The sequence below is a fragment of the Trematomus bernacchii genome, unplaced genomic scaffold (assembly GCF_902827165.1).
Source record: "Trematomus bernacchii unplaced genomic scaffold, fTreBer1.1, whole genome shotgun sequence".
Taxonomy (NCBI): domain Eukaryota; kingdom Metazoa; phylum Chordata; class Actinopteri; order Perciformes; family Nototheniidae; genus Trematomus; species Trematomus bernacchii.
The window spans coordinates 7,541,677-7,565,230 of record NW_022987803.1 but is presented as its reverse complement, the minus strand read 5'-3'; the positions used below and the strand labels follow the sequence as shown (position 1 = coordinate 7,565,230).

The window sequence follows — 23,554 nt, the reverse complement described above, 5'->3', positions numbered from 1 at the left end:
AAATTGAGCCTGTGTTCTACAAATCTTATATTTTGTTGACTGTCACCGCATTAATCATGTTCTTTTGTAAAATGCCTGTGCTGCTTTACGCCTAGAAATGATGCCAGTTTTAGAGCAGTTAGGACACAAATAACTAATATAAATGCTACAATGCATAGCCTTAGTGGTGTTTCTCTTTAAATATTACCCTGGACCTTAGAGAAAGAGACTGTCAACTCACAGGAGCAATAACGACAGACACGGCTAGGGTTTATTACTTTTAATCAATGCAGCTAGCTACAAAATGTCCACCACTTCACACACTGACAGGATACAGAGAGGGAGTCTTTAATATTACATGCGTTGAGGACATCAATCTCACGGTCTAACCTATTGTGTCATTCAGGATTAGGTATTTAATCACCTTACTCTAAATACTTGACATTTTGGCGATTTGGTGTGCATAGCTCTAAAGTACAGAAGCAACAAAAAAAACCTTTGTATGTATTTTTTAGTTTCAGAGTATAGTTATTGTTGTTCAATATTATCATTATTTTTACCATTAACAAACGACACGGGGAGAATAAACTTACAGATACAGTCTTCTTATAAAAGTAAGGTCTCTCAGAAATATGCCTCTTTGCTTTACATTGCAAACGTTTATTTTTTTCAGAGCATCCAAAACCTACATTATGTTACAGTACACAACCAGTCCTCATCTTTCAGCACATAATCAACATCTTCATCACTGAACTGCATAATCATTTAGAAAACAGGTCATTTCTTTTGCAATACAACCCCAAGTCCTCTTATGTTTTCATCTTGAACTCACTTTTTTGATCCCTTTTGCATTATTTTACAACGAGATGGTCACAGTTGGTAAATATATCGAGACAAAAAGAGTGGCAATATTGCAAACTTGCAGGAGTATGGAAGGATCAACTGTGTCCTAATACTGAGCATGCGTTTTGTCAATTTGCTACTGCCATGTTATCATTTTTTATATATATTTTTCAGACAGGTTTTATTTATAAGACTAAAATCTACCATTTGTCATGCAGAGAACGCACAATTCACATCACTTGGAATGCAATGTCTAATACAGCTACAGAGAGGCTAGTTGCACATTGTCTACAGTAACTCAGTATGATTGCGATGAAGGAAAATGTACCAACGACTGCCTTTTGATTGTAAGTGCTCTTTGCAATCCCATTCACCTGTATTGTCTCTTAACTTATGTTTTTCCATCAGTCTTATCCCTTTGACGTGACAACACCAAAATAAGGAGCATGTCAGTAGCCGAAATGGAATGACACAATTTTACTAAGACGATACTGAGATACTAATAAGGAAAAACAATAGAAACAAACATCTTGTATAGCATTCCTATTATATACTTATCATCCAGAGCAGTGTACTTTAATATATATATCTATATTATATATGATAGATAATAATATATGATATATATATTTCGATAAAGAGAATAAAAACTTCACAGGTGAGCTAGAGAGCCATCAAGTCAGCACTATATACAACCTTTGGAAAGAATGATATACGGAGTATAAGAAATCATCTTTTTACGAGGACAATCATCTTGAAAAAGCTCGACGGACGACACAGAACAACATTTACAATGGGAAGGGGAGGTGATATGTGCATGTGTGCAAACCTAGAAGGTCAATACCATGATGAAAGCATGTTAGCGCCTGTAGATGTGTGGCGCGGGACGCCGGGACCACCGCGCTCTGGGCTCGGTGTGTTTAGCCACTGCCCAGCATCTTTGTGGCGCGCTGGTTAGCCTCGTCAATCCTGGTCTTGTTGGAATCAGCCTGGGTAAAAGAAAAGGGGCAAAGGGTGAAGGTTAGAATATCAGTTTGACTGTTTTGTGGTATTTTTAAGTCAGGTTTACAAGAACACTTTGGTACTGTTTGCTGGTGGTCGTGCTATTGCTACAAGTAGATGGAGATGGAAGATGACAGTTTAACAAGGTGTATGCCATTTGGCCTCACATGGTTCGCATCACCAACTCTAAGCTAAAGGCGGCTAATGTTAGGCGTGATGACATTTAGTAGACACATTTAAACACTGTTATTAAGACTCATAGAAGCTTCTGACAGTCATGAATGTGGTATTAACTGACAATATGTTATGTCGTGGAATAAAACGGGAAATCTCCTAAGCTTGTGTTTGCTTGTGTCTAACCAAAAACAGATTCAATTCTTTTTCCAGACCAGGCAACCGTAAGTGGAAAAATGCGAACTAATTTCCAGCTTTTAGAACTCATTCCTGCACCACTCTATTGCCTGACTTCTTAACTAAAACAACAATAGTTTACGTTGCAGGCCCTAGTATGCTGGAACCTGTAGCATTAAACCACATCTTCTCTTACCACCAGAAATAAGGTTTTGCCAAATCAACCAGGACTGTAATCTTTTGTCATTAAGTTTTAGCCAGATAATCTGTTCAAAATTAAAATATTAACCTTAGTGTAAATTAATCAGGTACTTAGGTAAACTATTTAGGAAAGGGGAAATATTAACATTATCTCTATCTTTACAAATAATACATTTGAAATCCCATATAAAGTCAAAACTGGCTTAAATAAGTGATTATATGCATAAAGAACAATAAATAAAAAACCTTAATCTTTATAAATATCTAAATGATCTGTAGTGTAAGATAAAAATGCTATGAAATGTAGATCTTGTCGTGTCATACCTTGTCCATGATCCTGTCGATCTGGCGGTTCTGGGTGTCGATCTCGTTGCCCATGTCCAGGGCCATGTGGCGCAGGTTACCGATGATGCCACCCACCTGCTCCAGGTTCTCGTCCATCTCATTTTCCCGGGCATCTTCTGTTACCCTAAACAAACACACACACAAGGGCAGATTTAAACACTGTGTCGTCTGCATAAACACTCGGTCAAACACACTATTTTTCTTTTTGTATTACTATTTACTATTTACTTGCACTATATTTTTTATTTATGTTTATCTGTGTTTTGTGTTGCTCTGTTGGAGAAGCCTGTGACACAAGATTTTCATGGGCATAACTACACTGTAGCTATGTTGGTATGACTAAATAAAGAACCTTGAACCTTGAACCACATGAAATTGCCACGATGAAAAGGTGGAGCAAGGCGATGCCTGCTCCTTCTGTGACTCTCACATCCACATTGAACCTCTGATCCTTTTTCTAGTCTCTGAAGAGCAGGGCATGACCTCAGACCATGACAGTAGGAGGATCCTGTGCACAACTACATTTGATATCGCCAAGTTTCCAGCACTGGTTCAATTCTATATACAGATTGAATATAAATTGAGAAAACAATCAAAATAAATATATCACGGACATTTGGTATGGGTCTGTCTTAACTATGACATTACTATATAACACAAACTGAAATTACTAACAGTAAGGTTACTTTATTTCCCTGAAATTACGCTGACTAAAAATAATATCTTGGACAAATAGGTAAAACCAAAATGTAAGCGTCTAAACTATTTAAATTGCATTTGCTAAACTGAATGTTTACTCTTCAAAACCACCAATGAATACCAGTCTCAGGATACTTAGAAGTTATAGAGAACAGGGGAAGAGAATGACGTGAAACAAGGGGATCAGATTGTAACCAACGCTGCTGTTAATGTCTTAGAACATGGCGCCTGCTCTACCAGGTCAACTACCAGGGCGCCATGTTGCTTGTGTCTTCTCCTTCTGTTGTAATGGGATCATTTCATATAACATGATGTAACACAATGTTGTAAAATGTAATCAACATGTATTCAGTATTGTATCTAATATCAAAAGTAGATATTGTCTGTAAACCAGGATTTCTTAGCGGGGAGTCCGACAGAATATCTGGAGTGTAGTGAAATGTGCTTTAGCAAAACCTGTCTGCATCAGGATATATCTGACGACAACGTTTCCATTAACCCTTATGTTGTGTTCGGGTCTCCCGTGACCCGTTTCAAGTTAAAATTATATAATAACTACGCTCTAGTTTTTTTTATCGGAACAAGGCTTCATGATATCCTCCACAACAGCTATATAAACACTACAAAACTGATTTTGATAATTTTTGCCAAGTCTGATGGTCTCTAAAAAATAAAGTGTATAATTTGGTGTTCGGGTCTAGGAAGACCCAGCAGCATTGTTTTGGGTGACTCGGGGTCAAATTTGGCTCAATCAAGATTCATCTTTGACTTTAGACACCCCTCCCCCAGCCCCTTCATCAACTGTAACAATAATTTTTCGCAACATGCACCTGGTCTCCCCTCCCTCTGCCCCCCCTCCCCCCACGGGAACCTTTCTCAAAGAATATGTACACTAACACTTGAACCTGAACACACACATGCACATGTGCAATATGTGGTGTAATGTGTTTTGGGCCATAACATTAAATAACAACAGGATTGTACGGTTATGAATGCATAATAAGTTAGTTATGATGTAGTTAAAACAATATTGGATGATAGTCATTTTTTTGGTGTGTTTTGGACTGAGATAAATCATGGGTCAAAATTGACCCGCGAACACCATGAACGGTAACAGCTTTTGAACACAACACAAGGGTTAAAGGCTTTAGGACTGTTAGGGCAACGTTTCCATCAACAATGTTTCCACGATTCGTTTGATGGCTTCTGGACTGTTTGGGTTGACAAGGATTGCACCAAGAACTTCTCCATGTCTTATCCTTGACATTTTTTCCAGTATTTCTTCACTTCGGTAACTTTGAGTAGGTCTCTTCCTGTTCTTTTACAACCTGAAATCTATTCGAACCCCAACACGGACACTCCTATTCCTCTAATGTTCATACATACCTTTCAGTACATACTTTTTTTCTCCCTTCTCCTAGGTGTTTTCGATACGTAAACCTGAAGCTGCTCTCTTACCTGCGGATGAAGCCTCCACTGATGGCCATCTGTTCACGCTCGTCCACCACGCGGGCGGGCTGGCTGGCCACCACCCCATCCTGGTTTTTCCCCCAGGCCTTGCTGGCTCCACCTTTCATCCTGGCCACCGACAGCGAAAGGGAGGACGAGGAGGGACAGTTAATCAACATTTTAACCCTTATCATAATTGACCTCAACCAGGCTGCTCCCATTAGTCAGAACTACAAAGGGAACCTTGGATTTGAGGTACTGCAACAACATATATGTCAATATGTAATGTGGTCAGCTGACACAGGGGTGTTATTTGGTTTCATGCATCCAGCACATAAATATATGGTGGGGACTAGACTAAGTCAAGCAAAGCATAGCAGGCAGAGACTGGTTGGTAAATTGGGTTTAAGTAAAGCTGTATTCTGCTGTTACACAATAGTAAGGTATAACATGCTGTTCAGAATCAGGCACGATATATTTTTATATTCTTGCATGCATTTTATTAGCTACCACATGTTGGGTGACTCAGTGTGTGACAATGCCTTTTCCTTATTATTTTAAAGTTAAATTCCTACTGGCAGTTCTGTGTTGTTGCTATGAGGACCCCCCCTCCCAATCCCACAGTTACATGTCCCAGTGTGACAGATAACAGAGAAGAGACAAGCTTTTGGCAGACACACAACACAGAGGACTGTCACATTGTTAGGATGGACGACGAGTAATGTGTAGAACAAACTGCCAAAAGGAAACGAAACAAAACAAGAAACTGGAGGTAGTCAACAGAGAATAACACCATGGTGAACTAGACCTAACCTACTCTAACACCCCCACCCTTTGTTTTGTGTTTTTTTTTAAATGTCACCGCTTTTTTCTTCCAGGTTCAGAGTTGGATGTCAGGTGGCAGTGAGGCAGAGGAGTAAAGAGTGTGTTAAGGATGACACTAACACCCATTGTTTAATCTGTAGCTGCTTCTGTCTCACAAATACAGCTGTGCTAACACGATATGCAATCGCAGCGCTCCATGGCTCTGTAAATGTCACCTCACTCTGCCTGTCAAACGTCACACCGCCTCAGCGTCTGTTTTGGCACTAAAGAGTCGGGGATAGAAAGGGAAGGTAAGAGAAGGAGGTTCATTGTTTATTTTATTTTATGGTTTTATCATATTTGTATCTACAAAATGTTAAGGCACTTTTCGTGGCAGCACAACCAAACACCTTTCACCACTCAAACAGTCCACTGATATTTCTTAAAATGTAATCTAGGGTGACCAGGCATCCTTGTTCTCCAGGCAAATGTCCCTGTTTCAAACTGCGAGTCGAATGCAACACGCAAAGTGAAATCATATTTTATGTGGCAAGAAAGACCAGGCAGCGAAGCCTGCCAGGTGACAACTCAATTGTGTAGTGGTTGCGTTGGCCAACAGAGGGGGCTGCTTGCTACAGCAGCTGCATATAACTATTCTTATTCTACTTCTATATAGTAGCATATACTTGCTCGTGCTACATTTGTAGAAAACCTGTCCCTGCTGACACACGCTGCTCTTGTCTAGTCCTTTCTTTTCGTGCTTTCTTCTTTTAAGGTTTTTCTGTCCTCTTCCCTTTTGATCCCTAATATTGAACATCAATTCTCCTCTCCTCTCCTCTTACATCACGTTCCTTTCATTTGATACCCAGTTTGGTCCCAATTGCAATTTGCTTCCCTGCAGTCTCATAATGGGGATCAGGCACTCCTCTAATCAGTTTCCCTGTGATTGAACTGAAATGATCTGATTAGATCATATGAGGATTGCAGATCCTGTAGACTAAAAACTAAAATCATTCTCATCTTATTCATTCCTATCCACCAATCAAAAACCACTAACAGTGGCATGCAGACAGCCGGAATCCGAATGCATTAAGTAGCAGAAAACTAGGAGTCAGCTAACTGATAGACAGCAAGCATGCTGAAAGGATTGAAAAAATATCTTGACACATAAGATACAAATTTACAAACTTTTTTTACTTTCTAGAAACCATCTGTATGCGCAATCATTTGAACTCAACTTCCCAGCCGGCTACCATGCCACTCTCTGATATGGCTGGCCTACATGTGAGCGAGTTCCCCACGGGAGAGGGAGCTTGGCAAACAGGAATGTTGAAGCCTGGGTAAAGGGTTATTTAGCACAGCGCTCTGCAGGAGAGCTGCACTGCAGAGAAACTGCAGCAGAACCAGAGGGGCTCAAACAAGGCACCAATGCGCCTGATGAAGAATAACATTCTTTATTCTTTATACTAAATAAAAAAAGAATTGTCTCTGTGTGTGCGTTCATTTGATATTGTTGTAGTCATTCTAAAATTGGAATATACAAAAATTGTTTTATTATTACGGCACTTGAAATTGTGCTGCTTCCTACAAAATATACAAAATTGACTGTTGCAAATGCATCTGGTTTAAACTGAAACTTTTGCCTACAGCCTTCGGAATGCCTATAGTTAACACAACATAATAAGATTTCTTCATCATCAGCATCAACATCACCTTCAATGTCAATATCAACATCATGATTTTGGCATCATCATGTGTAGCATTGCCGTTATGAGTTGCATTGTCATGCATGCATGAGCATTCAAAGGGTCATGCTCGCAAGTCATTCCATGTCATTGGCACTTGGTAGTTCAAAAATGGTGGTGGGGGAAGGAGGGGTGCTCAGAGGGAAACAAAAAAAGTCTTGTTGCCTGCAAAGAGGTGAGGATCTACTGGATGTTAGAGCGATGTGGTAAAGATCATGCAGATGAGGAGAAGTGTCAAACAGTCCTGGACCAGGCTGACCAAAGGCATTATGGGACCGAGATCACTTAATATCCAGCTGGAGTAAACACACAAAATGATCTGAGTGCCAAAATGCTTCAGGAGCCCCAGCCCTGCTCTTTTGGTTGAATCGCTCTGATTTGAAAGTTGGGATAGCAAATAGCTACAGTAATATCATTGTAGGAGTCCCCTCTTAACCATCAGAGGTAATAGTTAAAAAAAAACGTTCAGAAAGCAGAAAGCATCAGTACAATTGTTGCAAGTGAGACTTCTACAATGGCTGCACCAGCATTTAGATGCCTCCCATTATAAAAGTGTTTTGAGAAGTGGACGATTAGAGAATAGGGCACTTGGAGAAGGGCCCTTGACGGAAGGGGGCTTAAGGAGGCACTTATTGAATAACCTTGGCCTTCATTGAGTGGAAATGGGCTTATGTTGAGGACTGGACTTTTTGAGCCGGTGTCATAGGATTTGGGTCTAAGTAGGGGATAGAGTGTTTACACAGTTTGTAATTTGAAAGTATAGGCGGTAGTTCAGAGGCCAATCATGTAGCAATAGCTCAGACTGATGGACTACTAAAGTATGTTTGCTAATCCTGGAGCTATGAATTCTGGGACACTGTCTGTCTGGCGAATATAGGGGGAGATCAACAAGTCCTCCAACTCATACGACCAAATAGGTCGATTGTTTAAGCGCTTATTACGACCTATAATCACGTTTGAAAGTTTTCGACCTCTAGTGCTGCCGTTGAATGCAAACGCTACGGAGGGTCGTATATTCACAGATAACCCTCTCTGGAAAATCCTAAAATGTAGGATAGTTTGGCTTTTTGATTAGATTTCTAGCGAGAAGTGTATATTGTACTTTCAGAATCCACGTCCAGTGGATATGTAGGATCTATAGTTTGATAGATATTACGAAGATTATTTGAGGTCTCACCAGGAGAACGTGTATATGCGGCAGCGTCCATGTAAAGTTAGCGTCAACCCTCACAGGGTGAAAACAGTATTTCCGGTCTTGAAGTTTTCATAATAAAACCGTATTCCCCTCACTGTCAAATGTTTTTAAAGCTATATCTGCAGTACTCATCCACTAAAAAACATCAGTTTATCCTTGTTAATTACACAACATTAATTGGTTTAAATTGTGTACAATGCTTTTGTGTTTTTCCCATAGGTTTTTCCCTTTCGATTCTGAGAGACACATTTATTTTTTCAGAGGTTTTGATAGGCTAAAACATCTACCTACCCATAATCCTCAGCTACCGTTCAAGCTTGGTGATTGGATGTTTTAGCCGCAATGCACGTTGGGATATGGTGTTTATGCGATATGAAATCCGAAAACATTAAAAAAAAAAAATAAAAAATAAATAATACTTTATTCTGAGTGTTCTTGCTTTTCTCTTTGAAAGTCATCACATAACGGCATTGTAATACACGGTTCGGCTGCATTAAATATTACATATCTGCCGTAGTTCTTTATTTATAGAGCCCTGATTAGAAGACTTCTAGACAAACTGGAAGAACTGCCACCGAAACTGAATACGTGATGTGGATCATAAATATATCAGCAATTAAACAACATCTTACATTTATTTTCACAAAATACGTCTCCTTGCAGTATCAATACTAATTCGGCTGACTTTTATATTTGATCCAATTGGTAGATAGGTTATATTTACCCCATAACGGTGCACAGCTGATAGAAAGGGACTTGTAGTTTTTAAAGATATGAATGATTTTCTTTGAATATAAGAATGTAAATACTGAGTTGAGAGAATAGTCAGGGGTTTTGGGTGATGGGAGACACATCTATGGAATCAGAATTTCAATAGCTTACCATTAAAAGACGGATATACCTTTCTGTCTGTGATGTTTTACAAATCAGATATTAATGTGTATACACATTAATGTGTATACACATTAATATCTATATATATAGATATATTACATTATATATATCATATATAATATATATGATATATATATATATATATATATACATGATCAGCTATACTATTTCACATATTGTAGTTCTATAGTCTATACTATGTAAATTGTACATATAAAAACACAAAAGCATTGTACACAATTTAAACCAATCAATATTGTGTAATTAACAAGGATAAACTGATGTTTTCTAGTGGATGAGTAATGCAGATATCACTGTGTAATCATTTGACAGTGAGGGGAATACTTCCGGTTTTATTATGAAAACTTCGAGACCGGAAAAACTGTTTTCACCCTGTGAGGGTTGACGCCAACTTTACATGGACGCTGCGGAAAGACGTAGTATACACGTTCTCCTGGCGAGACCTTCAGTTAGAATTGAAGTGTGCTGTGTATGTTTTGTGTGTATCGGAGAGAAATAATTTGAAAGCACATCATGGCCTCCAGTGTCCACCCCATATGGATGTGAAATGGACAAAGTTTATTTGTAGATGGAGCAGAGCGGACTATTGGCTGATGGCCATCGTGATGTCACTTCTACCTCGATTATATTTTTGATTTCTCAGATATTTATTCTGATCTTTGAATGGCAGGCAGGCAGGCAGGCAAGCAGCACCTACTTGTTACATGGACAGGAGCAAAGACCACAGAATTTCCCTAGATCGTTCAAATTCTTTTCTGCATCCTTCATGTCCTTATTGATTTGGTCCATTCCCTCCTCGATGCGCTCCAGTTGCTCTGATTAAACACAAGTCATTTATCCCCCACAGAACGAAGCACAAGAAGAGAGAGAGGGAGAAGGAAGAGGAGAGTAAGAGAGAGATAAAGAGAGGACAAAGGAGAGAAGACAACAACTTCAGACACTCACTGTGACGAAAGAAAGTAAATGAAAAAAAAGAGGAAAAACTAGACGCCACCACATATGTAAAGAACCGTTGGGGCATTTTCAGTACCTACTTGTTACACGGACATTTGAAAAGCCCACAGCATTTCCCTAAATCTTTTAAATTTTTCTCGGCTTCCTTCATGTCTTGGTTGATATGGTTCATGCCATCTTCAACACGATCGAGTTGCTCTGGTCAGGACAAAGGGATGACAGTAGTGGAATGAATTTCATTGACTGATTGACAGAAATATGAATTATGATGAGCAGTAATTGAGTCATGTGTTTTACTCTGGTGTGTGTGTGTGCAGGGTAAAAGATAAAGGCTGAACTTATTTCCTATTCATTTAGTGCAATCAAATAAAATGGTGTTTATGTTTGTCACTTCCAAACTTGTTGGGCCAGAGAGATTGTATAACAAGCAAACATTTAAGTAAATATCTGAATTTCTTATTGCACTTAGAGAGTTCAGTTAAAATATTCTTGAGAGTACGCTCAGTTGCTTTCAAGCCAATTGTTAGGTGAGAAGATCGATACCTTGATTGTCGGTAAGATAAAAATGAAGGTAGAGCAAGATGCCAGTTAGCTTAGCCTAGCATAAAGAGTGCTGTAAATAGGAATACAGCTAGCTTGACTCTGTCAAAAGGTAAACAAATCTGCTAGTTGCAAGGGGAGGGACCTACTATACAAAATTACATTTAAAGAACAGCTTAATCACGTTTAAGGTATTTATAGGCTAATTCTGTTAACATTAGGTTTTAGCTAGCCAGCTTTTTGTTCTCCTATGTTTTCAGTCGTTATGCTAAGCTTGGCTAACACAGCTGTAGGCCTACCTTCATATTTGGTGTACATATATAAGAGTGGCATTCATCTTCTCATCTAACATCACAGTGGGAAGCAATACATACTTGTTTTCCAAACGTTTCCCTATATTGTTCTTTTCTCTTTCACGGAGCAAGAAATAAAGAGATTGTTTGCTGTTAGCATAGCTGAATTTAAAAAATGTTAATTTAATCATTTTTACGGACCAAGGCAATTTCACTTGAGAACTGTTTAATGTGCTGGCAGCATAATGCCACATAAGGTAAGTCTTTGTTCCTTCCTTTAGTCTACAAGAACAGTGAGCTTTAGTTGCTCCCTTTTGCTTTTCAAAATAACTTTTCCTTAGATATAAGATATGCCTAAAATGTGAGTGATATTACATGCTTCTTGATCTGAGCATGCAATCGCAGCCACTTTAGAAACCATAACAGTTACTGGTTTTAATCAAAATGTGTGGACACAAATATGGCTTTCATGGGCTTGGGAAACTTGTTTTTAGTTGTTCATGAGGCTACCCTTTCTAATTCTGAGGATGATTATTTCTAATTCCAATGTGGTGAATTAAATTGTTAAAGTATGATACCTCAGTGAATACTGGATTATAAAACAGAGAACTGCCTCTTTGCCTTGGCAAACTTTCATAGTATTCTGGTTTATGGGTGCCAGGGTCTTTAAAGTGGTGGTGCATAAATGATCCATCCTGATTGTGATTTAAGGAAATACGGTGCAAGGTGTGAAAGGGTGAGGCACAGTTAAATATGGAACTGATTCAAAAAGTAGTTTTTTAGATTTTGTAAAATCCCTGGTTGGCATTCATTTATGTTAATATATTCAACCAAGAAAGGATCCACGTTGAGTCAGAGTTTTTAGAGCAAAGTGGGGGTAATGACATTAATAGTGTTTTCAAAAAGGTCAGTGGCTCAAGGTTTTATATTTCATTTTTTTATAGCAAAAGCTCTACACATTATAAAAACTGTCTCAGATGTATCGCATGCCATAAAGCTAAAGGCTCTTCTATAGTCAATAACAAAGGGTCAGGGGTCAGATCAGGGTAACAGCCTCTTGTGTACCAAGTCAGTTGTTGCAATTAGTTTTGGAGAGGTGACCCTGCGGGGGCAGAATAGTATGGCCGCTAGGGATGAGGGGATAAATGGAGGGTTTAAGCTTTTATCCCCTTGAGTGAACAAGCGTGTTGGTGCAGTTACGGGTTTATCTTACAGGATTGGTGAATAGGTCGACAAGCATCCCAGCCAATGGGAGAGCTGAAGCCCCATGCCTTTGCTATGGACAATAAAGAACTACTTCTGCTTTATAGTTTCACATTGCCACTATTAGTTGTTTGATGTTGCAGTTGTTTTATCCTCTTCAGATGATATTAGCCCATTCCATGAGCACAATCAGTTGTTATTGCCTCATAGATAAGTGTAGGGAGCTACTAGTCCATTTTGAGGGTCGCTGTCATCTATTTACATGGCTGATCATCGATATAAATACGATAAGATGATGCCGGCCTTTATTTTGCATAGTAATTATGATTGGAGAAAGAAGTAAGATTGTAGTATGAAGAGCAACAAAGACCATATAGAGAGGAGGTAATGGTATAATGATTGGTAAAAAAAAAAAAGGACCATTAAAACAGGGACAGCTGTTCTTGTCCCACGCTAAACATAAACTCTTTCACATATTTTAAGTTACGTACGTTCTTATTTTAAGCCAAACCATAATCTTTTCAGGAACTTTACCAAGTAGTTTTATTTATTTGCAAAGTCAACCCTGTTTAAAACTGCATCTGTTAACTTTAAAATGTGCAATGTGCAGGCATTTTGCTCTATCTGAACAATGAAGATGGTACAGCCATTGAATGGGCTATTCGAAATGGGCAACACTTTAATCATGTTGTTCATTGAGGGTTGTTGGCTTGCTCATAAAAAAACTGCATGTAACCAGGGATTGTACAAAGTATGGGGGTTGATTGAGGAGTGATTGAAAAGTTTGTCATTACCAGCTAAATCGATCGTTTTTCTTATCCACCTCTTGTATTTGAACACCTCGGTTAGCTGTCAGCAGGGTATCTGATCTCACCCCCAGTAGTATTTACAGGAAAAGAAAGATTGGCCAAATTGTAAAGAAGTGAGCTATAAAATGGGGTGTATTTAAAGGTGGCATATCTGCTGCCACTTATTTTCTAATAAGGAGATGTGGTCAAATAAAAATATTTAACTGAATCTGTGAAACCAACATGACTGTCTTTTTATCATTTTAACATCCAAGAACAGCCCAGTAGTCCTTCGCCATAGGCTCCCACAGTGACAAACACGCCAACCCAACTGAGTTCTGGAAAATGAATAGATTCTCTCGATGTTGAGCTGTAGGGTTTTGGCACTGAAGTGGCTGTTATTAAATATACCTTATAGTTAATGTTTGGCACTTTTTATTCGCTGTCTTTGTTAGTTATTGAGCATAAAGAAAGCTGCTGGCAAATCAAAAGCAGTTATGAAGAATATGTTAAACAAAGGAAACAAAGGTTAAAGGTAGCTGAAAGAAAGAAATTCCCCAAAGTTAAACCCTTGACGTCCTCAAAAAATGAATTAGTTTGGATATGCATTTAAATGAAAACAAGCAACTGCATGTGAAACAATCGATCCAATCACAAGTGTTTTGATACCTTACATTTTTATCATCAACATTACTATTGTAAATGATAATGTCCCCTGTGGTTCTGCTAATGTCAACACAATCTTTTACTTTTTACTTAAAGTATGAGCTTTGTTTTATGTGAATAGCTCAGTTATTTCATGTTACTAACGCCGCCATCTCCCCTCTCACAGACTTACCTCCCTGCTCGTCCAGCATAACCAAAGTCCTGATGCCAGCATCTTTGCTCTATTCCCCAAAGACCGCCAGGTAGAAAGGAAGTAGGAGGGAGGGAGGACAAACAAAACGAAATAAAGGTCAGTAATGAGGCCACAACAGTTTAGGGAATCAGTTGCTGCTGAAAAATGTGAGCTCCAATTTACCCATCCTCAACTTTTTCCCTTTTTAACCTGATTTTTAGCATTGTCGTCCGAATGAGCAAATTAGGATTTTTTCATTTTCCCTGTGTCAGCATGTTGGTATTGATTAAAAAGGGCAAAGGTAATTCTGTCATTACAACTCAAGCATGAAACGTTGAAATAGCACCCAGGAGATTAAAGGTGGGGTAGGTAAGTTTGAGAAACCGGCTCGAGATCGCTAGAATTTGAAAATACACAACCGGAGAAAATCTGCCACTTCCTTACAGAGCCCCTCCTCCAACACACACGAACGCGCACATGACCAATGAGGGCACGAGATAAGTTTGTGCACAGATGGAAGGCTGACAGGCAGGTAGGCCATCCAGTTATTTTAGTTACTTAAGATATTCATTGCTATCGGGATGTTAAGAGCATTCCATGGAATATAACAAAAAGTGTATCTCGAGCCGGTTACCTATACCCTACCTTTAACAATAAAAATGCTGACTGCAGAGAAGATATCTCATTACAATTAAAAACCTTTCTATTGGATTTCCTCGTACAAATTACACAATTAATGAACCAGGATCCCAACACCCCTTCTGTCTACGACTCAGCAGCTGATGACCTTTGGACTACACATTAGTATTGATTGCAACTTGTAAGAAGGACTGTTTTTCTACTGCCCTAAATGTTAAATGTAGAATGTCTGTTGGTCTTCTTTCCCCCTTCAGATACATTTACATCCTTCCTGACTGTAACCCATCAGAGCAGCTGAGCCTGCATGAGTGCCACAGTTAAAGCTTGTAGTCACTGATGGCTGTGTTGGCTACAGGTTGTGATGCTGGTAGAAAGAGTGTGAGGAGGAGGAGTATAGCAATACTTGCTTATACAACTCTTCCTCCTCTCTGCTTCTTAGAAATGCAGCGCCGTCTCACTAAGATGTGGCACCTGGTCGGTCCTGATTCGCATAAATAAGATTATGGTGTGTCAGGCACACACTTGACATACACTGTTACACATTAATATATCCCTTGCCACCTCAGCAGTTTGGGAGGAAAGCGTGGGGGGTGCAATAAGGAAACTCTGGAGTATAAATGATTCTGTAATTTAGTAAGGCTGTGTCAAAGCAGAATCCCAAAGTAGTGGAAATGAGTCCCCAGGGAAACTCAGCCATGATCCAATACAGGACTGGAGGTGGTTCAATGCGGATTTACTCATTCAAATCAGGTGGATAGATTCATGCATTTTGGCAGTTGCTTTTTTGTAGAATATATAGTTACAGCCTTAAGATTTGGTGGGGTGTGCTTCAACTTAAAGGATTCATCATTCTTCAAGAGCAACTAGCACACATTGAGCTCTAAAATGTAATTAAAATCATGTGCATTGCAATTAACCACCTCATCATCTATACAATCCATTACATTATCTTACATCTTTCAACTGGTTACGACTTTTCTGAGTCAAAAATAGACCAAATGTTATTTACAACGAGGAGAATAAAAGCCTGTTTTCAGCATTACAGCATATAATGCAATTTTGTAATCTCCCCGCCTGCAGCACAGTCGCGGGGGGGGGCTGATCGTCGGCTGAGGATCAATGTGACCTTGAGATCTGCTTGTCAGACGCAGTCAACCCCAGCTGTCTACGCTGTCTCTCTTTGATGTCCTACTTCCCTCCATCTCTATCTGCTTGTGTCATATCAGGCTTCCTGTTCCTCTTTCTCCTTGTCTATCACTCTCAGTCTGTTACAGCGTTATTCATTGGCACAGGCAAATAAGAATCGACAGAGTCTGCTCACATATGGGTGTGTCGTTTCTGATTTAAATGAATTGATTTCCTGTAATGGTATTCATGCCATCACTCAGTTGAATCATGGTTCACTCAATCTTGTCTGACTCTTTAAGCAATTAGAAGAGAGAAACCCTGAGCTTGTTAAATGAAAAACGAAATTGGATCGTATATTTTTAGAGATCAACGAGGTGATCATCACCTCACCTAACAGTAGTTTGATTGGTCATTAAGTAATCTGTAAAAGCTATTGTTAGCTAGTTAACAGTCCCATGAAAATGAATTCCAGGTCTATACAAAAATAAAATAATAATACTAAAATGTCTTCTGGTACCTAGCAGCAGAGTATTTAAGGAACAGTTCTCATTCTGGTAAACGTGCTAAATTGCTTCATTGCTGAGAGTTAGTTAACATTGTAAATGTATTCAATATATTTCTCAAATTGTTCCTTTAAAATGTAGTTTGCAATGCAGTCAGATTTTTCACTTTGAAATAAAAAAATATTATCTTTGAAGTGTTTACGTGGTCTCCTGGACCCGGTACTTATTTATTTCCCTTTATTATAGTAAAGCCGTAAAGTGTGGTTAGGTAAAGATCGACAGGAAATACAGTAAAAGATAAAGGGAGGGGATAACATGCAACTGGTGGGATCAGAATTGTAATCTTCTCATGGAGACCACAGCCACTGTCACAGATTGACAGAGATGAGGCTCTTAGTATCCTTGCTGTACATACAGTACACATGGAGCTCCTCTCCTGAGACTGTCTCATAATCATGTGTTTTATGTGTGTTGCTACAGTGTTGTGCTCTCCTTCCTCAACTCTTAAGAACAGCATAGTGTTCTTTGTTTTAAAATTAGACAAATGGGGAACATTGTGTAAAATCTGTAATTGTCAATGCTGGCTCATGTTCACAATTTAAGCAAGACTAAGCATTGTATTGTCATTTTGTATAATGTAAAGCATCTCTCGATGACATTTTAATTTGTTCTCAATTAGGAATTAAACTATGCGTGAAGTATAACAATTTGGTTGCTTAATGCTAATATTGTGTGAATTCTATTTTAGTAGATGAATTAGGGCCCCTACAAGTTAAGATGCCCCTACCCCAGGTAGAACAAATCACAAAGAAATGTTTCACTACTTTAATATGTCTAGCTTTCTAAATGGATAGCTATATAAACCATTTTTTGTTGCAAAATGAGTCCTTTTGATTGATGTCTGGATGCTTCCCATAACTGAAAATATTGTCTTCTCCAAAGGGGGTTGTGTCTGCCTTATCACATGTATCTCAAAAAATGATCAGAATGTCACCAAATCTGACTTTTTCAGAGAGTAACATCATTTTAAGACATTGCATTTTCTGTGAGTTTCCTGATTATGCCCAAGACAAGTCAATTCTTTCTTCTGCAGTATTTAAAAAAAAAACGTATATATACAGAAATTATGTATCTAGGAATCGATAGACTTCCAGTGTCACAATTTGTATTCTCGCTGTGTCATATTTAGTCTCAGATTTCATTCGTAAACTCAAAGCATCTTGGGTGTTTCTTACCTCCTCCACCAGCTGCAGCATACGACGGGTGCTCTCGAGAGACTGTGGAGAAAAAAGAAATACAGTTAATGAGATAATATGACAGATTAAAAATGGAAATAGCACTGTTTGACATCAGAGAACAAATACATCTATTTTCCTGGGGAAACACAACAATCACAATAACTTGTCCAAAGTGTGTATGTTAGTTGAAATGAGCATAAGCAGACTTGTAAACCAACAAAGTGGAGTGAATTTGAACAATCAGCGGGACACAAAAGGGATCAATGTCGGCCATTTATCGACATGAACTCACAGCGACAGTGTGTCTGCACTGAGTATTGAATACGAACGACCGATGGGAATTTTGAAGGAAGCTGTGACAGTGACTGATTTCTGAAAAGTGCATTTTTTAAACTGTCAGTCAATAAAATGATTTGGAATTTAAGATAAAAACTCAAATGCTTTCAAGCCCATTAGTACGATGGCCGACAGGTGCAAAAGCATTACTATGTTTTCATTAGGAAAAATACGCTGCACTTTCAAAAAACGATACAATAAAAAACACAAATGTGCCAAAACAAATGCAACTGAAGAAACAACTTCACCAGCTTGACAACACATGCGCAGCGTTTATTAAAAGCGCTGCAAATCATTGTTGACGTTCAGGGATTATAAAGTTGGCTATCTTTCACTACCTTACATTTAAATGTTATTGGCTTATTTTAACAATGTGATTGCATGATTCGTTCTGATATTATTGCAGATCTGCTGTAAGCTAGCGAGTTTACGTAGCTCATCTAGTCATTTCAATTATACTAATAAAACACAGACTTACTGTGCCAACCGTGACAGTTGGCCAACTTTATAATCCCCTAACATGGGGTCCCAGCTGTGTGCATCACGTTTTAGTGTCCCTGGTATCATTTGTGCTTCAACCAGCATTTTCCTATTAGGGATGATATGCAATTAGGGATTTTAGCCTTTGCAGACCATTTACATGCACACAAAAGTATATAACACACTACAGGGAAGGTCAAATCCCAAAAAGCACAATAGCTTCGATGTTCACTTCTCATTTGTATGCCTATGAATGTGCTCAAGTGTATTCTCCGTGAGTAGGTGTGCATTAATGCAAGCATGCGTGCCATCATGTTCATGCATCATCACAACTGAATCCACAGTGATGCATGGAGCGTGTTGTTCTCACCTCATCGGCCAGCTGGTCGGCGCGTTGCTGCATGTCTGACAGCTCATTGCGCATGTCCGCGTCCTCTGCCATGGCTGCTGGATGTTGGGGGTGGAGAAGGACTCCAACAGGGAAGAGAAGATCCTAGTGGGATTTCGGGGAGGGCTGGAGAAGATACGAAACAAAGGGAAAGGAAACATTAGGCATACATTGTCTGTAATTATTTTAGTATTTGACTATTGCAATGAAAATTAGCTGGCTTCTATCATTTGGAAAGTCATTGATATGAAAAGACATGTTCAAAGATACTGTGGGGGAATTATATCCACGACATCATACATATCCCCCTCCTTTGTGTGTACATCATTTTTTGATACCAGAACAGAAAAGTATTTGAGTTGAAGAAACAACTTCAAGGAAGACAATGTTTGCAGAACAAAATCATGCTCAGACGGGCCAATCTTGGCTGAAAATGTAAAGGATTTGCGCGCATAGTATGTTACTGGGAACACGTACTTACATTTGCTAATCATGTTATGACTTATTCAAGACAAACTCAGACTAATGAATTCACCATAAAGTCCTCAAGGTCCTATTTATCTCTCTGAGAGTAAATACATCCATCATCACACATGTCCAGACGCCCTTGAGCCAGGTTATACTCTCCTCCCTACCTAATGGCTGCGAGTCGCCCTGCATAACAGCAGCAGCTGAAAGCCGGAGGAGCAAAACATAAAATATATTCCAGAGAGGTGCGAAGAAAAATGGCCTTCAACAAAATGGGCCAAACGAAATAGGAGGATTGGAGCTTCTATCTCCCAATTCTCTGTTGCAGGCTGTATAATCGAGGATTAGGAAGCTGCAGCAGTGTTTGTTAGTTGGGGAATGAGAGGAAGCGTGGTGTTTGAAGAGGAATGCCAGTCTCAGACAGTGTTGACTGGGATTTTGGTGGATTAGTGACAGAGAGACATAAACAGTTTGCCCTGTTGCTGTGATCCTTTCCTCTCCTCTGTAGGTTATGAGAACAGTATCCCAAGACAACTCCAGATGCCGGATCACTGGTAGCAAACTCTGAAGATCGACATGAAACAACTTGTCATGTGTCAGATATGTTAGAGATTGGATATGACTACAAGGCAGACTTACATCAAAATTGTATACACCTCAAGTTAAGAGAATTGCCTTGCATAGTTTTGTAATCCTGCAACCATTTTGGGCATCCAATACCCATTATAAATAATGTTGAGTCATTGTCTGTTAGGTTGAAATAAGGAGCGGCATTTGTATGTCTTAAGGTACAACACATATTTGTACAACAATATGGGTATCGCAGACAAAGCATTTTTATTCAATCGGATTGGTCCAATCATGTCTATCGTTGAACCATGTTTTTTGTTTTTGTTCATTTATGGATGCTGTTTGTTGTGTGTAGGTTATTCACTGTCTGTAATGCTAACCCTTAGTGGACAAGATAAGTACATTGTGTTGAATGAGTTTTGTGCAGCCTCTTGAGCTTTAAGTTGAAAATATTTCAACCTCTCAGAAATGTTCTGGTGACGTGATTGGAGAAATAGAGGCTTCTTTTTGGCCTGGTGTTTTAGATGGAAAAGTCCTAACAGAGATCCAAAAAGCCCATTTGTCTAAACAGATCGGCAGCCAGACACTTGGATCTTGTTGCCGGTCAGCGTTTTGAAGACTTCGCCCTCCTGACTCGACAGCTGGCTGAAGCTCATTCAAACATTGTGTGAGAGCAACCATCTTGTAGTTGGTGTTTGTCAAAGAAATATAAAGTAGCCCAAATGGAAATTGTGATGCGATATTACAAATTAAATTGGGATAAATAAAATAAATCATATCTTATATTATATTTAGATATCATTGTCATAGAAACATTTGAAAAAGCGCTGGGAGTGTTTTTTGCTGGAGTGTTGTTAGGAGTGCCTTTCTGCCAGAAAATGACACTATGTGGACACAGCGGCTTATTCTGCTTTTTTTTCAGATTATTTCAGAATAGGACGTTCAGCCGTAATGTTACTCTACCCATTGTATCAATGCACAGACAGAAGGGAAATGCAAAGTTACTTGCTGTACTCCTGGATGCCTTCACTGTCTTACTAGTATTTCGGGGGGAAACATGGGAACATGAAAACCTTTTAGCATTTTGAAATTCCAGTGGTCTGACAGAAAACTAGACTCCTGCTCCCTCTCTTGGCTTTGCTTTCATGCTTTAGGAAAATTGACCATAAAAGGAGACTTTGGCAATAACAGGTCACTTCAGAAAGAGGGCATCCTATTGGCTGTTTTGCAAATGCACATGTTGGTGCACGCCGTCCTATCGAATGGTAAAAGCCTGATTTAATGGCATAAAGAACCTGCCAGAAGAAGTTGCTTTCCATCATGAGCAATGATGTTTCTTTAACATTAGCCAAACGGTAAAAGGCGGCTATGTAACTCAATATAGCCTCAAATCTACTGACCCAAAGTTTTATAAGAAAACAGGTCAGTAATTAACATAGAATTGCAGCTATATAACAGCTCCGGGATCACATTGGGATGATGTAATGCTATAAAACGAACTACATCAACACCGCTAAGCTAACAGTGGTCCTGTGTCAGCGTGATGACATTTAACACTACATTTTAGTCACTTGTTATAAAAAAATGTTTTATGACACATAGAAGCTTCAGACATTCATCAGAGGGGTATTTACTGACGTATTTTATGTCGTAGAACAAAACATTCAAATATCTTCAGCTTGAGTTAACCACAGACCTTAGTCCAGACTTGTAACGCTAAAAAACGAGGCTAAAATGCTAAGTTATTTCCGGGTTTTAGGACTTGTGCGTGCAGATGTTGTGCTTGTCTAGAGGGAGGGGCTTAGAACAGAGAGAGGGTAGAGTTACAGTAGGACGGCTGCATATATTTTGCCTTTTCCAGAAAACTGTAAGACTATTTTCTTGGAGCAGAAAAAACCAACAGAGACCAAAATGGCAGAGAAAAATCTACGTCAGGTAAAGACTGATCACATAAGGATGTGCATCATCTTGGACAGACGGCCTCGCCCACCTCGACGTGTCTCATCCTGGTGCCTCGGAGCTTCTGCTGTACCCTCTGTGTTCGCTTCACGCACTCATGTGTCCGGAGATGTTCACAACAACATCTGTTGGCCATACACTCACTGCACATACAGAGGAAATGAAGCAATTTTGTTGTGTGCCATGGCAATATCCCTGGACGTCACGGACTGAATCACCAAAACCTCCCCAGGCGGTATATAGATGAATCTGTACTCAACTCAGCAGATGAATTCAGTCATGTATAGCTCAGATCGACAGAGGCATCGTAATGATAATGTCCGGGGCCCATTTTATTGTAGCATTTACTCTGATTTCTACTGACACACTAGGAGATCCTTCCACTATGTTGCATATCAAATAACATTTTATGTTATTTGATATCCATCATGTTTATTAAATCTCTTCCTGCTTACATTTCTCTACTCTCCTCTCTTCTTGCTCTGCTGCACTGCTTCATAAGAGCAGTGGCCATATTGGGTTATATAAACCTCCAACTGGACTTAATGTGTGAATCCAGTCAGATTCAAAGAGAGGGCAGCATGGCTTCTCGGCCTGGTTGCGTAACGAAATTTAGGCAATTAAGTTTAACCGTCCAGACTGACCTTTTACTTTACGTCTCAATTACCGGCTTCACATTTTTAATCTCAGCAGCATTCAGCACTGCCTGCTTCCGGAGCAACTTCTGGTCGTCCCTAAATCAAGGTTAAAGCAGCGAGGAGACAGAGCCTTTGCTGTTGCAGCTCCAAAAGTATGGAACGAATTGCCCCTCCAGGTTAGACTTGCTCCAACTCTGCCTGTTTTTAAATCTAGTTTAAAACCCACTTCTTTCCCCTTGCATTTACAGACCAGGTACTGTATGACACTTGAGCTTTTAAATGTGGGTTTTTATCTTACTAGTGTTTTTGTTTTTTTCGTCATGTGGGTCTGTGGCTTCTGATCTGGTTTCATTGTCTCGTGTTTTACATTTGTTTCATGTCCTGTCTGTTTTTCATGTATTTATGCTATGTTTTTATACAGTTGTTGATGTACAGCACTTTGTTCAACTCTGTTGTTTTTAAATGTGCTATAGAAATACAATAGATTGGATTGGATTGGATCACTAGATTCTCTCAAGAAGAGATGCACACCACTGGTGGAGCAGCTGTAATGTAATAACATGCTTTCGTAATCAATGCATTAATCAGTGAGCATGTTTGTAGGTCACATTATAGTACGTTCTTGGTTTGACTTGCAAAAGGAAACAAATAGTTACTAGAATACAACTTTTCTGATAAGCTACTTATTTAGTTATAACTAATGGCTCCGACAGAATGGATTTAAAATAGCTTTTTGGTCATTTCTAATTACATAATTTCTGCAAACATATTGGCTATACTTAACTTGGAAAATCCTTTACCCTGGGAATACAAATCTGTGTCAAAATATTTTAGACTCAAGGTTCACTTCCAAGCTTTTTTCCGGAAGCTTTCAACCATATTTTTGCAGCATTCTTCAGTTATTGAGCAAAGGTCTGTACTGAGGTCTAAGAAAACTATGGATTATGGGAAATTGTTTTATTTAAAGGTGAATAAGTGAACTTGGATTGCGAACCAAATATGACATTTTGTTTATTATGAGTTAAGTCACTGATTTATTTGATATGAATACTATATGTCTTCA

The 23,554-nt window shown here is 39.0% G+C and overlaps 1 protein-coding gene across 3 annotated transcripts in view; it reads right to left on the bottom strand.

The window, feature by feature from the left end:
* Positions 1-244: 244 nt before the first annotated feature.
* The window catches only part of snap25a (synaptosome associated protein 25a), a 40,676-nt gene continuing 17,366 nt past the window's right edge, over positions 245-23,554 (bottom strand). For 2 of the 3 annotated variants that reach the window (XM_034150701.1, XM_034150702.1), the window contains exons 2-8: positions 18,839-18,982; positions 17,650-17,691; positions 14,145-14,193; positions 10,226-10,343; positions 4,879-4,998; positions 2,701-2,845; positions 245-1,811 (exon numbers count right to left, since the gene is read on the bottom strand). In XM_034150701.1, the coding sequence (XP_034006592.1) occupies positions 1,743-1,811; positions 2,701-2,845; positions 4,879-4,998; positions 10,226-10,343; positions 14,145-14,193; positions 17,650-17,691; positions 18,839-18,910 (615 nt within the window). In that variant the 5' untranslated portion in view covers positions 18,911-18,982 and the 3' untranslated portion in view covers positions 245-1,742. Of the gene's footprint in view, positions 1,812-2,700; positions 2,846-4,878; positions 4,999-10,225; positions 10,344-10,562; positions 10,681-14,144; positions 14,194-17,649; positions 17,692-18,838; positions 18,983-23,554 lie in introns of all 3 variants that reach the window. The other variant, XM_034150703.1, reaches the window with a different exon arrangement.